A 17,161-nucleotide genomic window follows, 5' to 3' on the forward strand; every position below is an offset into this window, starting at 1 on the left:
TGCCAATTTTTTGGGGGTTCCAAAGAGTGAGTATGCCTCCTGCTATATTCTCTGCTTTGACTTCCAGAAACTTAAATCGATTGAGCCATTTGCTATGAATTTCTTTTATTTTTTGAATGGAACATTTAGTTTCCTGGATGAAGATCACATTCAGAGCTGCTTGTTTCATTCTATTACTAAGTAATCTTTGTTTTCTTTTACTACCTAGACCACTGATATTCCAAGAAGTGAACTTCATTATTAAAGATTTGTAAAGGAGTAGCTGGTTAGGTATTTCATCTTACCTAAATCTATCATTAGCTTTCTGCATTCCATCAATAGCTCGTTCTGCTTTTTCCTTCCTTTTTTCTTTCCTGGGTTTCTAGGTGCTAATCTTGGTGTGGTTTTCATAGTTTTCACACCTTTGCTGCCCTGCCTTTTATTGTTTCCTTTCCTCTCCTGTCCTTTGGTCTGAGTTTTCCATATGAACAACTGCTAAACTCTATTGAACTCCTCTGGAGGTAATGAGTCTACCCCTTCCCTGGTTCCTTGTTTCAAGAATCCTTCCAGATCTAGATTCTCTTTATCAAGAATCTCATGTAGTTCGTGGTCCTCCATTTCCATCTCACTCTGGGTCATTTCCTAGTCCATCTCCAATTCTGCATCACTCATCAGAGTTTCTTTCTGTTTATTAGTGTCTTGTGTTTGTTCCCCATCTTCTTCTTTCTCTCCTCCCCCAGACTTCCTCCCTTTCATTGATCTGCTTTTGTTATCACTTCTTCTTCTTTGAGTACTTGGAACCTGTTCTGACTGGCTTGTTTCCCTTCTATTTGATGTAGCTTTGGCCCCCTTTTGCCTCCTTTTCCTTTATGTACCACTTTGTGAAAGCTTTCAGTATCTTTCATTGTGTTAGCTTTACTCTTGTTCTCTATTCTACTGAGAGGGCAGTCTCTGAATAGGTGCCCATGCTCATGGCATTTGTGACATCATAATGGAATATGTTCATAATCTACTGTTTGCACCCATTCTTCATCAAACACTTCCAAGATTACCTCATCCAATAGAGCTCCAGAGAGATCCATCTCAACACATATTCTTGCAAAGGAAGTATATTTTCCCCTTCTAGTGGCCTCAGAAGCTTTGACAAAACGTCCTAACTTATTTCCTATGGAAGATAAGGATTTCGTTTGCCAGTAATCAAGAGGTAGAGAGTAGAGTCTTACCCAAACCGGGACTGAAGTAAAAGTCTCACGCTCCGGGACAAAATTCATAATCCATGGTCGCATATAGAGGCCTACTACTGCATAAAAGTAGGGCCCTCCTTCAAACACTCTGTCCTTATCTTCAATATTTGCAAAGACTACAATGAAGAATCCCTTTGACCCAAGATGTAGGTCTATACTTCCTTTTGGTTTCCAGTGGTATTTAATCCATGTTTGTAAAGCTTTTTTAGTGGGCCATAAACCCATGAATTTACAAATGATTGCATATGTCTGCATGTGGTCCCTGTGTGCCTGCAGTGATTGCAGCTCTGGGTTTACATGGTCCCTTTGGTGCTTTGTCTTTTGTTCCCTGTTCCTTGTCTTCTTCCTCATTTTCTGTAGTGCTATTATTCTCCATTGATTTAGTATCATCTTACTCCTCTTCATCGTTCCTTTTCCTTCCTTCTGAAGGACTTCTATCATTTTCTATTGGTTTTTTACCCCTGCTGGCCACAGCCTGCTTGTAGGAGGGAGTGGAGCTCCCTCCTTTGCATCCTTCCATGGAGAAAAACCTCTGCAAAAGCCTGTAACCCTAGCTATTCACCCACGCTCTATCCGTCAACTTCCTACAACTCATATTCATTCATATATAGTCAATTAAATGTGTTTTTAGTGATTTTGAGAAAGACAAATAGAACACGCTAACTTATATTAGTTTACATGTATGTGGATATAGTATCCTTTCTCCATATCTAAATCATTATGAATATATTGTTAATATATATATATATATTTTAATATTTAAATATTAGTTATTATTTTTAAACCTATCAAATGAACTTTTTAGCTTATTTAGTGGGTCAAATGAGCATCATGTTGAGGTAGAATTAATAACTTCAAGTTTATATGGATGTACTTATGGTTGTTTTAAGTTTCAATTATAATACTAATTTTTATATAAACTATAAAATTTATATGGATTTAATATTTTATACATATTTGAAAATATAAAATATATTTATATTATTTTGATAAAAATTATAAGTTTTTTTATTAAAAATTTAATTTTATTTAGTGGAAATAGTACATATTAAAAAATATTTTATAATATATATTTGAAAATATAAAATATATTTATATTATTTTGATAAAAATTGTAAGTTTTTTTAATTAAAATTAAAATTTTATTTAGAGGAATTAGTACATATTAAAAAAGAGAAGGGAGGTGAGAGGAGGTGAAGGTGGCATCTCACATATTCCATGAGTATGAGATGAGGGAGATATGGATGTCATTTTCTCTTATTAGAAGAGACACAATGTTAGGTGCATTCATTATGATTATGAATTCTACCCTTGGTAATTACTCTCATGTGTTTATAAAATTGCTTGGTTGTCTGGATATTGATTCTAAGAAGTTTTCCTAGATAATTATCTGTTGGTTAATTATTGTGACCAATACAATAAGAGATGGCATGGTTCAATGGTTCACTACTTTGGTGATATTTACTAACCCATACTCTGGTTGAATGGTATTTGGTAATTTTTTCATTTTGGTCTTTGGAGGAAATTCACCAACATTTTTGTTTCAACTAGATTTTTCTTGGGGATAGGAACAAGCCTCTTACAATCTGAGCATTTCAGTTATGTTCCTTGTTTGTTTGGTTTCTCCTTGAGAGTTTGGTCTTAGGTAAATTTTATTTGTGTTACCCACTTATTATGTTGCATTGCACTCAATTTTGGCTTATTAGTTTAGAAACAACATCTCCTTCCTTTGGCTTAGTGGGCTCTCTGTGTTCGTGGCATACACCAAAGCTCCATGCAACTTTAGTTTCAAGTATATCATGTTTTCCTTTGGGCTACTCTTCATTTGATGTCTTGTGGTTTGGTCTTCCTCTTCTACTTTATACAAGTCTTAGAGAATTCTTCATGTTATCCCTTCTTTGGTTTGCTTCTGGGGATGCCATTTTCAAGGTGGTTGTTGGCTCTGGCTCCTAGGTGGATTTTGGGTTTACTCTATTTGAGGTGGTTGTCATATCCTGATCCTCGGTTGTTTGTTAATAAGGGTTGGTTGATTGAGGCTCAAGTCAACTCATCTTTTATGAAGATGTTTAGGCAGCATACTTGATCACCTAGAGGTGTTGGTCACAGAAGTGTGCATGGAGGGTCAAGAGTTAGGGTTGGATCCCAATCCTCTTTCTCGCTCTATCACTTGTACATGCCACCCAATATTCAATAGGAAAATTAGATAACTTGAGGAAGAGATTGTTAATGAGTAAGATTGTCACTTAGACAGCAAGGTATTTTCCATTGTTGTTGATTTGATATTAGATACGAGGGACATGAGGGGTAGACACAATTAGTACCTTCATACATGCAACATATACTGGAAATTAAAATCTCTTCTAGGTAAATTCCTCCTTGAGATGTATGCTGCAAAATATGATATCCTGTTAATGATGGATAAGCTCCAAATTTAGTTCCGAGAAATGGATAAGTGCTTGAAAAGGATTGAGACTGACATTATACATGGTAGGGGGTCAACCCCTCCTGACAATCATATGAATCTTGAACCCATTGAAGTTTCCACCTCCTCTTAAGTTTCCAAATGTTTAGTAGATTTCTATTTATGGTTATTGTTATTGTGGTTCTAAAGGTCAGTTTTTGTGGTCTAGGTATATGTTCATAGCTAATTATCACTATAAAATCTTCCAGTGATATGCCTTGGTCTTATTATAGTTTTGAGGACATATATTATCTTCTTGAAAATGTTAATACATTATTATTTTTTTGAACAAATGTCTTACTATTGAGAGGAAGTAAAACTTATCTTCCTCAACTTGCATTTTATATCTCTCTACTGCTATATTTTGGTACTACTTGTGAACTTTTACAGCTCGGGGGTTCTAGGGGGAGAAGTTCTCCCTGGATATGGTTGGGTGGAAAACCGGATGGTTAAAATGAGTTGGTTAAGGGATCAAAGATGGATCATATTCTCAGCGATTGGAGTTGAATATCTCTTCAAGTATAATTTTTATTGTCCTAAAATTATAGTATAGCTTTAGCATAAAATAAAAAGTAGAAATTTAAATTGTTGTAAGAATCTCATTTTAGTTTATGTAATTTGGAATCTTATTGGATAGTTGAGAATGAAGACTAATGTTGGTCTATATGAATGGATGTTTAGATCTCAACATGTTATGGAATTATTATTGTTGTAGTTTATTGTACTAACATTGATATTGTAGCATTTGAGAAAGGAAAGCCAAATATTGCTAAAGGTAATTGTAATAAAGAGATTCCAAAGGACTTGGGTAAGAGTTTCATGAGTTTTGGTTTTGTTTCAGGTAATTAGAAACATGTTTTAAAAAATGTTTCAGGATATTTTCCAAGGTTTTTGACAAAATCTATGACCTTAGATTTGGTCACAAGTTTGCTAATTGATCTTTCTCGAGGGTAGTAACTGGTCACCTTGTTGGTGTACTTGTTAAGTCTTGATTGTAAGATTCTCTTTGATCTGTGAAGAAGCCTATAATTATTGCTCTCATCATTTTGAGATCTTCGGATCTTTACCTTGAACCATAGAGCCTCTCAATTTGTGTTGTTTATACACCCTAAGGAGCCCCTAATAGCATATTCTTAGGATATTTGGTGACGAGGTCATAAAATAACTAAGCTTGTATTCCCTGGCTAGCTATATCGGTTCAAGCATTACCAATGACTAATGACCCATTAATAGACAGAGAAGTATGTTGAGTATCGACTTAAACAGTATGAGCTTACTAAGCCATGTCTAAACACCCCCATGGAGTAGAATGGTGAGTTACTCAGATGATACTAGTTACGAGACTAATTAAGAAGTGAATCTATTTATCAATATGTCATGACATTTAAGATGTTATAATACCACTTAATAGAAAGGTCGTGCCAAGTATATGATTTCATTCCTATTGCTCCTCCATGTCCGTCTAGGCGTTGACCCCCCAGTCCCGATTGTTGGTGCTTTTGTTTCCCTAGTCCTTATTTTGCAAAGTGTTTGAAAAAATCTATGAATGGGAAATTATATTATTTTTTTTAATAATTATGCATGAATATGTGTTAATTTGTAGCCTAACAGAGCAAGAAATGGACACATACCTGAAATATATTGGGAGGGTTCACTAAATCAGCCATTAAAATAAAAATGCTAAAAAAAAGATGGAAGACAAGAGTTTCAAAGAGAATCATTGAGGTAATTTTCAATCATTATGTATTGCAATAGTTCAAGATGCTTGTCATGTGTTTTTAGGAATGATTGAATGAAAATAATGCTTGATGAATCTCAAAGCCCTTCAATTTACTTACAGTGGATGAAATGATTTATAAATTCATTTAGAAAATACATAGGTAATTATAATTTAATTATAGGTTGTTATTTGTTTTGGATAGATATATATTCAAGCTTGCATTCCATTTATTTGATAAAATTTATAAATGAAATTCCCGGAGTCAGCATATTTGCTACTTTTTAAAAATTCACCTATGCGTGGTTTCATACCGATGCAGGACAACATCAGGGGGTATCTGTACCAATAGGACCTATAACCCCTGATTTGATTGCAAAAAAAACACTTTTCAAAACCTGGATCGTAAATCTAGGCGATTTTACAAATTGTCGTTGTTAGTTATGTGCACTTATTTTGTGCTCATTTTTTCGTTGTTGGGGGTTTTTGGCTTGTGGTCTTGCTTGCCAATGACCTTTGAGTGGGTTCTAAAGATGTCTTGTTGGCCATATGCAGATTTTTGGTCCTGTATGTTGGTTTCCATTATTTCCAATGTAAAAAAGACAATCAAATCTCCAATTTTTTTATAGTTCTTTGGCTAATATATGTTTTGTTTCTATTTAGTTGTTTTATCTTTAAAAAAAAAAAAAAAAAAAAATATTGATAAATTTTTTATTGAAAATACACTCTTAAAATATAGATACAAAATATAACTTCACAGTTTCATTATATGCAAAAATGTAACTTCACCGTTTCATCATAAATAGAATTACTATCGTTATTTTCTCATATTCTATTTTTTAGCTCTTAATATTCTTCCCTAACATAAAATTCCACAAACATTTTCTGAAAAATCTATTATAATTATCACTACAGTCAATTACCACTTTTTGTCGTAAATCCAAAAACATTGTAAAACAAGAGGGGTTGTGGGACAGCTAATCCCTGCCCTATGTGGATGTTCAAAGCAATAATAATAACCTACTCTAACAAGGAAGAAAAATATTGATTTTGCAGGAAAAATGTCACAAGGGACATAGAAGATGTCATATTTGGCAAGAAAAGAATTTTATTATTCTATGGGATCAAATTATACAGATTTCAAAGACTGTCGATACATTATCAATACACTCTGCCCCCCTAACAACACAAACTTTAGGCCAAACTATCACAATTAGAGTGAGTTAAAGACATGTATTGAAGTTACAATCACTTATTCATGTCGTATGATCTTGTCCATTGTCAGGTGCTTCAAGGAAGCTTTGGCTGGAGTGAATCTCCTTTCTACTGAGCAACATTACTAATCTCACTTGATACAAATGGTTTCATGGATCTGTAAGCCTGTGTGCCCTGACTCAAGAGACCAGTTCAACTCATTAGACAGGTGAGCTCACTGCACCACTGAGGACTAGCACCTTAAGAGACCAATTAAACTCATTAGACGGGTGAGCTCACTACACCACTGAGGACTAGCACCTTAAGAAACCAGTTCAACTCATTAGACAGGTGAGCTCACTGCACCACTGAGGACTAGCGCCTTACCTGTGGACGCCCCTATCTATATATGGCAACCAAACCAGACTATGTAGAACTGTCCAGAGGGATAACTTCTTATTCTCTTACGCTCTAAGTGGTTCTTTTTCTTTTTTATAATTGGTATTAGAACATAGTATCCCTAATATAGCTAACAACTTAGTTTATGCTATACACTGCTTAGAGAGGCAGAGCATCCAAATTGGTGATAGCCAACAACAATAGTGAACAGGGGTCATAATTTGCAGGTAAACCAGAATTCACTATATAGGAGAGTATTGTGCATAAAAGTTCTCCTGATTAATGATAGAAAGGTTGAAACAGAATTTGACTTTTTGCTTTCTGCAATAGGAATTTTCCTAAACATAAATAAAAAGGCTACTTGCAGCAGTCCCATCATGAGTAAAAAGTACTTTTACATCAGCACCATAAATAATTTCATTAAAATTGACAATGTATGTAACCCACAAATGCTCAACATCCTTGTATTCACCCCAGAATTCAGAGCTATGGCATTGATAACCATGTTTGATATCTCCAACATAGTTAGGGTACACAACAAGAATCTTTCCCGTCATTGAAGCAACTACTGTTGGCCCATTAATAAGAAGGCATTTTGCAGATGCATCATGAGTCAAGTATTAGGAAACACAATATTCTTGACATGCATAAAACAAAACTGTTGTAATTTGTGGTTTCTGCAACAATTAAAACTTCTATACCCCTCCATGTTGCAATTGATATAGCATTTCCCAATTAAAGGAAAAGCAATGTGCTACTGGATTGGATATTACTGATGAGCCCCAAAAATGGATAATTATTTGGGCTCATTCAACCTCCTAATTCGACTTAATCCACCATTCTCATTAGTTTATTGCATGTTTTTGATTATATTTATGCTAATAGAGTGAATTGGGTTAGTCATTATGCCAACAAGTCTATTGGGTGCTTTGTGTAGCCTTTTTGGTCAATTTGGAGACAAAATTGAAGGTCTTAATGAGCACTTGGCAGCCAAATTCGTGGGAGAACAAGGGAGAGGATTTGTAGGAAGGTGTCCCCTTCATTTATGGGCCCTTACCTCGAATTCTCCACCATCAGCTCGGAGTTCAAGGGCCACCAAATCAATTAGCACAAGGGCAGCCAAGCAAGTCAAGTAGGACTGCTGTTAACTACAAGTTTTGGGCAGCCGAGTCCCTAAAGTTTAGGAGGACTGTTGGGGTCCTCAATTTGTATAAATAAGAAGGCTTAGGGCCTCATTGGGGGTTAGCTAGTGGTTAGTCATTTTGTAGCTAGTGGTTAGTCATTTTGTAGGTAGAAGTTAGCTAGTTTGTATTTCGATTTTGAGGCAATAGATTAGCTTTGCTTTCAGCTCGTTTTCAAGTTCTCCTTGTGGACAGTTTTGATGTAACTCTTCTTTTCTTGCTCAATAAAGATGAATCCAGCTTTGCACCAGCTCTAAATCTCTCTAAGAAGGCTGTAGCTCTTGGGGTTGGGCCCATCTCAAGTGCCCAGTACCTCCTTTATTTATATTTATGTGTTTTTGCTGCATTCTTAGAATAAAATCTGCTATTTAGATTTAAATATTGTGTTGTTATTTAGGTTGCTTTCGATGATTAAAAAGGTTCTTCATGTTCAGATTTACTTGATAGGTTAATCACATGGAATATATTCAGAAAAAGGCTACCAAGTACTTTGGATCTCACCTCCCCTTCAGTGGAATCATGAGCTGGGACCAATGTAACCTTGCTGCCCACAAAAACACATTCTTTGCTTCACCATGCAATTATTAGTGTTCGAATCTCATTTGCAGAACTTGATATCAGTTTTGGATGCATGTTTAGGTTTATGATTGCTTAGTTGCATAGTTGTTTCACATGGTTTCCTTGCAAATAAACTTTTGTTCATTTCCTTTTGCTGTTAGGTCAGATTAGAGTGAAGTAACTAGGTCATAGGTTTTATAAGTGTTTGTTTGTTTAGTTTGAAAAACCACTTGCAGAGTACCTGTTATCCTTCCTTACCTGCCCATACTCCATCGAACCTACCTGCTTCACCCTTCACTTAGAACCCTTACCTTACATTTGCCTCATCTGCTTACTTTGCCATGATTCTCATATTCTTGTGCAACATCGTTTCATCCCTCCTTGAACAGATCTCACCATCTACGCCACTCCTCAACTCCATCCTCCAAGTCTTGAACTCCCCTACACCCCTATTTCACCTCCATACTCATTCCTCCACCTTTTCTCCTCCATCCATGCTTCAAAACCCCATTTCTGAACATCCTGTAGAAAAATTACAGAACATCCTGTAGAAATCCTAAACATCCTGTAGAACCCCTGCAGACTTCCTGTAGAAGCTCACGAATGAGGTTTCTTGATAGCCAAACTCTGTGAAACTCTCTGGAAGGGTGTGGGGGACTCCTTAGACCCTCTCTAAACGTTCCTGACCTCTTCCAAGCATTTCTCCTCCTTGATCCACCTCTGCACAGTCAAAAATAGTTAAAAGCACATGCATGATAATTCCAACAACCTAATCAAAAATACAAAAAGATGTTTTCTTCAGATAGAGGTAGTCTAGACACATGTATTTTACCTTCATAGAAGTAATGGCATCTCTTTCAGTAGTTTGCATGCTCTCCTTTGCGTCAGTAGGACTAGCTGGTAGAATTAGGGTTTGCTAGGGTTTGCGTTTCTTTTTGGCTTTCAGTTTCTTTTTGCAATTAGATTAGCTTCCTTCGAGTTAGCTTTCATCCATCAATTAAAAAGCTTCTTCTAAGAGCTCATAGAAGTTGGCTTAAGCTCCTAGTGGGCTTGTGCCAGCTGACCAAGTGATAGCTGCGGCAAGAGCTAGTACTTGTGCATACAGCACCGTCGCTTCCAAGTTTGTTACGAACTACCGGGTTGATAAAATTAAAGAAGGGAGTTCCAGGAGTTGTAGCATTATTGCTACAATACTGGAGCCCACCAATTACCTTTTTAAATGTTTGATGCATTGAAAACATGACCTTGAGGATTTATTAAAAGGTAAAAGAACCAGGCAGGAAAGCTGCAAAAAGTTATATCGTTGTTATTTATGAAGCTTACAAAAATTTGGGGGCAGAAAATGAGCTTGAGGGTCTATATAATGTCAAGACACAAGCTGGTAAAAAAACAAACAATTGTACCACATACCTTGGCAAATAATATCTTAGTTGTGGTTGAAGAATCCAAGTCTTTAAAAAGAATCTTGGAAGTGAAAACACAACTATTAGTATTTTGGCTTGAATCCATAAATCTGACACCAGATTACTTTGATGATTTCAAACCCATTTCGTTATGCAATCATATAAGATCATCTCCAAATGTTAGAAGATTAAAGCTTAATCTAGCTGAAGTCCCCTCTCCTGAGTAGTTTAGGTTTCTTGCAGAAAGTAATACCACTGATGCTAATGGTATAGCTCCCATAAAAGTCTGCATGCTATAAAAGTGAAAAATCTAGCTGCTATAGTAATCAAGTTAGATTGTTGTGTCTAAGGCTCATTCTTAGACATACAAGGCTCTGTCTTTGCTTTTGTTAATGGGTTGAGAGACGTTTATTTTCTTTCTCTTCCTTGGTCTTGATGAATAGGTCTGCCTCTCAGTTCTTCAAGCCCGCCAGGGGACCAAGGCAGTGGAGCCTACCATCATCCCCCAATTGTTTCGTTTTGTGGCTGAAGGCCAAAGCAGGCTCTTCGGGACCAGGGCTAATGATGTATGGCTGATAGGGATGGCTTAGGAAGAGAGGATGAAGAGCTTAGAGCTGCATTAGATCTATATGGTTAGGCCACAGAAAGAAAGTTCATGGTTAAATCTAATGACCATGGATATCAAGACGAGATTAGGAGGATGCCTTATATGCCAGTATGGATATAGGAGAAAATCGGAAGAAAATACTCTAGTTTTATTTGGGGGTTGGGGCGAAGGGAGGAAAATCCTCTAGTCAAATGGAAAAGATAAGAATAATATAATGCCCTTAGAGGCTAGGGACTGAAAAACATCCCTCACTTATGTAGCTAAGAGTTTATAAGAATGATTAACTCAAGGTCTCTGGCAGCAAGTAATGAGGACCAAATATATTTTCCCTATTTATTTGGGAGACAAAATGTCCATCAAACCTATAGCAAATGCTTCAATTATTTGGAAGACTCTAGTCCCAACCTTTCTTATCATTTAAACCTGGCTATTTTGAAAAGTAAAAAATGACGAAGCACAAAACTAGGTATTGATAAATGAGTGGACTCTAATGGCCAGCTGCCTACACAACTTATTAGATGACTTGACTTGGGGACACAAGTCAACAAGAAATCTTGACATTAGCTAATGCAAATGCACCAAAACAAAACTCAATGTGACAACATGGTCAGAAAGATGTGAAATTTTTTGGATTAAATAGTCATAAGAAGAATAGTGGATCTCCTTTATTCAAAAATTGCAAACCTATTCAATAAGGCTGAGTTTGGAAGAAGAGTTTTGATGTGCTAAAACAATAATAGGAGTGAAAATCGTAAGGCAAGTCTGGGTTAACAGCCAATTTCTTGGGAAATGAGCAAAATGAAGCATGCTGGTGGTGGAATCAAAGAAACTGTGGAATGGAATGCACCCCTAAAATCTAGATTATTCTTTTGGTTAGCAAAGGCCAAGATTTTGTGTTCTTTGCAGATTTAATGAATAAACAAATCAGTATACTACCCTGACAGACTCCCTTCAATCAGTTCTTGATCAGAAAAAAAGCATACAGTTTGTCAAAAAAAAGGTTTAGAAGCTGCAGAAGAAACCCTGGTGCTAGTGGACGCTCTTCCTTGACCTTATATAGTAGGCAATGAGATTTTACAGTGGATAGGAGTTGTTTTTTAATTTTAGGACAAATGGTTTCTTTGTGTACCTAGTTGTACTTGCAAAATGTAACTTTTTTCTCCTTTTAAATATGAAGTTACATTTTTTTCCTTGATAAGGAAAGGTAGCATTCCAATTCCTACAGAAAGTTTCAAGGAAATCCATTGATGGGAGGAATCAACTGCATACCACAGCAACAAAACTCAAAGATATCAAAAAGTAGGTTTATTTTTATTTAATAGGCCATTGCAAGGTCGAAGAGCACAAAAAATGCATGGAAAAATGAAAACATTTTATCCGAAAATATAATAGTATACATAATACTCATTTTGATTATTTATCACATGATTTAGTTATTACTTGTGCAGCCTAGCAAATGTGTCAAAATTTGAAAAATCATTAAAGCACCTCATAAAATCAATGATATAAAATCCAAGTGTGTATAACACATTAATTGCAAGCATAAGTTGTCCAGTGTCAATATATTAAAAGAAATTTCCTATAAAAGATAGAAAAAAAATGTTGGAATTGATGAGCATCACATTCCCAAAGCCATGATTTCATAAGAAAAAGAATAAGATCTGGCATTAACTTACCTTAACAGGTCTTTGAACTTCTCCGTCACCATCATCAGAGATATTTATTGGCACAATAGGAGGAACCATTTTCATTTGGTGAAGCCAACATCGATGGCTCAGAGATGGTATATGCACTACATAAAAACGTGTTGAAGTTCCTGAAACACATTAATAAAAGTAAAGTGATAAATAACTTATGTGATAAAACCTACAAAACTGTTATAGAGTAGACAACCCAAGTCAATAGGATTTCATATAAACATTATACCCATTCTGCCAACAACTGGTGAAAATCAGACTCATCTTGTGCATCACTTCAATCTACCCCATGCAAAACTATAATTCTACAACCTAAAAGTTGTGTTTGACTAAATTAGAATCCAGACACCTAACAAAACAGTCTAATTGATCCCATGGATCAAGGACAAAACTACAATCTCAAATTTAGATTAAATCAGTAAACTAGTGGATCAATTTAATTTGTGCTACCAATACAACCTATATTTTCTCTATCAATTATGGGTGTATGCTAATGAAATCACACATGTTAACATTCATATTGTACTTGGAAGCAGTTGGAATTTTAAGCAGAGACTTTCCCACATCTTAATATGTGGTGGATGTAAGAAGCATCTTGCCAATTCTTCCCCTCAGTTATTCAATTATGGGTGTATGCTAATGAAATAACATTGATCAGTCTTTCCCTATTCAGACAATGGATTAACAGACAAACAAAAGCAGGAATAGAACCTAACTTCAAATGATATCATTTCTAGTACACTACATCGACAAAAGAAAAATATATATTTTAGAGATAAAAATCCTAGAAATGATGATGTGAACAGAAAATATTATCGACTAGAATACACAATCTCAAGACCACACCATATAACACCGCATAAATATCATTAGAGAAAACACACTAAGGTTTAAACCATACATCTAATAGAAGGTCAAACTGAGATGTAGGAAAGATAAGAAATTAAGGTCAAACTGAGATGTAGGAAAGATAAAAAATTTGGTCATGAATCTATGACACTTGCTTCGAGAATTTTGACTGGACCATGTCTTAGGAATGCTTCATTTTCTAATATTCCATTATGGAGTACACTCCATAGGTATGTGAACTTTAGCTCCACATGGCTTTTGCCTTCTTTGGTAAGTAATAAGGATGTGTTTACTGTTACAGAAAAGGTTAACCTGGAAGTAGGCTAAAGACTTGTGAATACCATAGAAGCACCTTTAATGCATAACTTGATTATAGAATCCTTTACAGATATTGGTAAACCTCAGTTTCATAATTCCTATGTGAATTTATTTTCCTTCTTTTGCATGGAAGGAAAGTTACGGGAATTTGTTTGCTTCACCAGGGAATGGTGACTCTGGGAAAAAAGGTAAACATTAATTGAGTGCATTTCAAGTAATGCTCTACTAAATTAACAATAACATTTCAATGTCAATTGCATTCACATCATAGACAGTCATCTTCAAAATCTTCCAAAATTATCCCTATCATGACAAGGTCTACAAATGCACCTCCAAATCCAACTTGTAGCTCTTGATCCTCCTCCCTTATTTCTGGCACCCGAATAGTCCTCTGAGAAACTCCATTTCTTGACTGAACATAGAAAATAGAAACAAATTATTTCCATAAATATATAGTTCCAACCCATAAGTTATAACTAATATAAATAGTTAGTTCCATACACTTAGTTCATATATAAATCGGCTCCTCAAAACAAAAATTCAAAACAAACCTAACACATATAACATTAAAACATATGGCTACTTATATCATTCTCAAGTACCTAATGCTAGCTTTTAACTTCTGTTAATACAATTACAAATTTAACCTCGAAATGAAGACACATATAAGATAACAGAGTTTCAATCTTGCAAAACATTGATGACCATCTAGCACTATCATAAGAACACTTTAACAAAAAAGCAACTACATAATACAACATAAGGAACTAGATCATAACAGGAACATACTTGTACAGAGAGCCTTGAAGATGTTAGCCAAACTCCATCATGACCAAATATTCTTGTGGACAACAGCTGAACTTCATCATCATCATCTCCAACAACGATGAAGTTTCCTAATGGAACATTTTGGTTAGTCAACAATGTGTTATGTTTTTCTAACTTAGACTGTGCTAGCCTCAACTCCAAATCTTGATTCCACTTTCGTATCGACCTTGATCTGTTCTTGATGGCTCACAACAGAGGATGTAACTTGAAAAGAAAAGAGTTAGGTCAGTCTCCTTCCTCGAAGCTAACTGCCTGGTTGCATGAGGACAAGCAATCATGAAAAATTTAATCAATGTAAATGAACTCTAACTATAGATATTAAAAAATAATGAATAAACCTCACCAAAAACTTATAGGTGATACTTCTGTCTCAACATATCTAGAAACAAAATAAAATGATATGATTAACAAGTGTGCAACTAAAGCTCCAAGGAGCTTATTTTGGGAGAAATTGTGAAAGAAAAAGGCAAGGATGATTTAATTTTCCTTGGTTAACCTCTCCCCAAATAAGAAAATTTTCTTCTTAATTTTATCATTATAGTCTGGTCAAAACAATATATTCCTTAAACGAACAAATAAACCATACTCCCATCTCTTCTACATATGTTGTTATCTTTCTACATATTGTTTGCTTAGTAATTAATATATGAAGCAGTTTCACCCAAAATATCCAAAAGCTGTCAGATGCTTACAACAACCCCTTTACAAGAAAAAAGGGGATTTGACAATCAACACCCAAAATACAGACTATACAATAGCCCTCCGGTTATACAACATATGGATTCACCGTGTACCATTTGATGATATTTATTTAGTTTACCATTCCACTTGTCATGGGCCCCATTTTACTTGTCGCCATGATCACCATGCAAAGTGCATATGTGTGACCCACCTGCATGTATGACACATGCCTCTTTATGGCCTATTAACCTATCCTTTAATGAACCAACCTGAAATGTTGTGATAATATTCTCTGTAATCTTTAAGACCCTTCCTCATTCAATACCCAACCTCGTCTGATATATGAATTGATATGAAGCAAAGAAATGCACTACTAAATCCAGCGAAAGGGGGAAAAGCAATGTGCTAATAAATCGAGTGAAGGTGGGTCAGGGTTTAGTGGATTAGATGCATATGCAGAACCTAGCATGCCAGCAAGGTCGAAGAAGCATGTCAAGATCTCTATGTGCAATGCCCCTGAAGGGTATCTCTATTACTTCTTTGAGGAAACAATGAGCAATAATTTTATTTTATTTTGTGCAAAAACCATCTCGATTCGAAGGGAATTGATCTTGTGGTGGGGTGTTGACAAAAGGAATCCATCTGTTTGAAAGAATTTTTTTTAATTTCATATCCAACAATTCAACATTATTGCAGGAAGTAGAAATTTGGAGTTGAGGGAAGGAATGAGGGTTGAGGCGCATCGTCTAGAGATGGAAGAAGTTGCTTGGTTCCCGCAGGCACCTTTGACAGGCATCCAGTTTGGCCTTGCATTGTTTACAGAAATCGTAAGTAGCATCAATGAAATAGAGAAGAAACCTAGTCCTAGTTTAAAGTTCTTATGTTTAATTCTGTAGCAAAACAATTATGTACCACTGTTAAAATTCATTTTCATACTAATTCATTTGAAAACCAGCTTTGAAGTCTAAATGGTGACAATATTCCTGGGCTTTATTAAGCTAAAATTGTTGTGGATTCTAAAGGGATACAAATGTTGGGTTGCGTTATATTCTTTCCACGTAGTTAATAGGGGGTTTGAAGGGCACCCGTAACCCCACTTTATGGGGTCCGGGGCAGCGCCCCGGAAAATTTTGGTTTTGGACCATATGTTAGGTTGGGCGGACCCACCTATGGTTTTGTGCATGATTTTCGCACATGTTTTTTTGGACGCAATGGTTTTTCGGTCCATGGTATTGGACGCGATGGTTTTCGGTCCATGGTATTGGATGCTTTGGCATGTATAAATATGTATTGTAACATTGAAAGGAACATAATGAAAAATCAAGCTGGTAGTCCCGGTTTTGGGATCCAAGGAAAAATCTCTGTGCATATGTGTTTTATGGGTTATGCTCTCACATTGTTTATTTTCTTTGTTTAAGAATTCGTATGCAGGTAATTTCTGTACAGGGTTAAAACCTACATTTGGTATCAGAGGTGTTTTGGCTTCAAGGGGACGCCTTTGTTGCTGAGGGGTTTCGCTCGGGCCTGTGGTAGACCATGTTCAGTGGGAGATCTGCGAGATCAATTCTGGTGGTGAAAGAAGATGGTGAGCAGTGGAAAGATAGAGATTGAGAAGTTCAATGGTCAGAATTTTGAGTTGTGGAAACTCAAGATGGAGGATATGTTGGTGGATAAAGATCAGTGGATCGCGGTAGATCCGGGTACTAAACCATCGGGAGTGACCGATGAAGAATGGAAGAAGTTGGATCAGAAGGCAAAGAGCACAATACGATTGTGTGTCTCGGATTCAGTATTGCTGAATGTATCAGGGGAAGCTACAGCAAAGGCTTTGTGGGTCAAGTTAGGGACTTTGTACCAATCTAAGTCTCTGGTGAATAAACTGTTCCTGTGGAAAAAGCTGTATAACCTGAGGATGAAAGATGGAGACTCGGTGACAGAGCATCTGAATGCGTTTAATACTGTGGTAAGTCAGTTATTATCTGTTGATATTAAAATTTCAGATGAAGATAAGTGCATCAGTCTGTTGTGTTCTCTACCAGATTCGT

The 17,161-nt window shown here is 35.9% G+C and overlaps 1 protein-coding gene across 1 annotated transcript in view; it reads right to left on the reverse strand.

Moving 5' to 3' along the window:
* LOC149237569 (uncharacterized) overlaps positions 1-15,294 on the reverse strand; it is a 40,087-nt gene extending 24,793 nt beyond the window's left edge. The window contains exons 1-4 of the mRNA XM_089369318.1: positions 15,256-15,294; positions 14,397-14,612; positions 13,938-14,019; positions 12,420-12,559 (exon numbers count right to left, since the gene is read on the reverse strand). Of these exons, the coding sequence (XP_089225444.1) occupies positions 12,420-12,559; positions 13,938-14,019; positions 14,397-14,612; positions 15,256-15,294 (477 nt within the window). The remainder of the gene's footprint in view (positions 1-12,419; positions 12,560-13,937; positions 14,020-14,396; positions 14,613-15,255) is intronic.
* Between the last annotated feature and the right edge of the window lie 1,867 nt (positions 15,295-17,161).

The sequence above is a fragment of the Pinus tabuliformis genome, chromosome 8 (assembly GCF_031772625.1).
Source record: "Pinus tabuliformis cultivar Carrire ecotype Pingquan chromosome 8, CPIR1, whole genome shotgun sequence".
NCBI lineage: Eukaryota > Viridiplantae > Streptophyta > Pinopsida > Pinales > Pinaceae > Pinus > Pinus tabuliformis.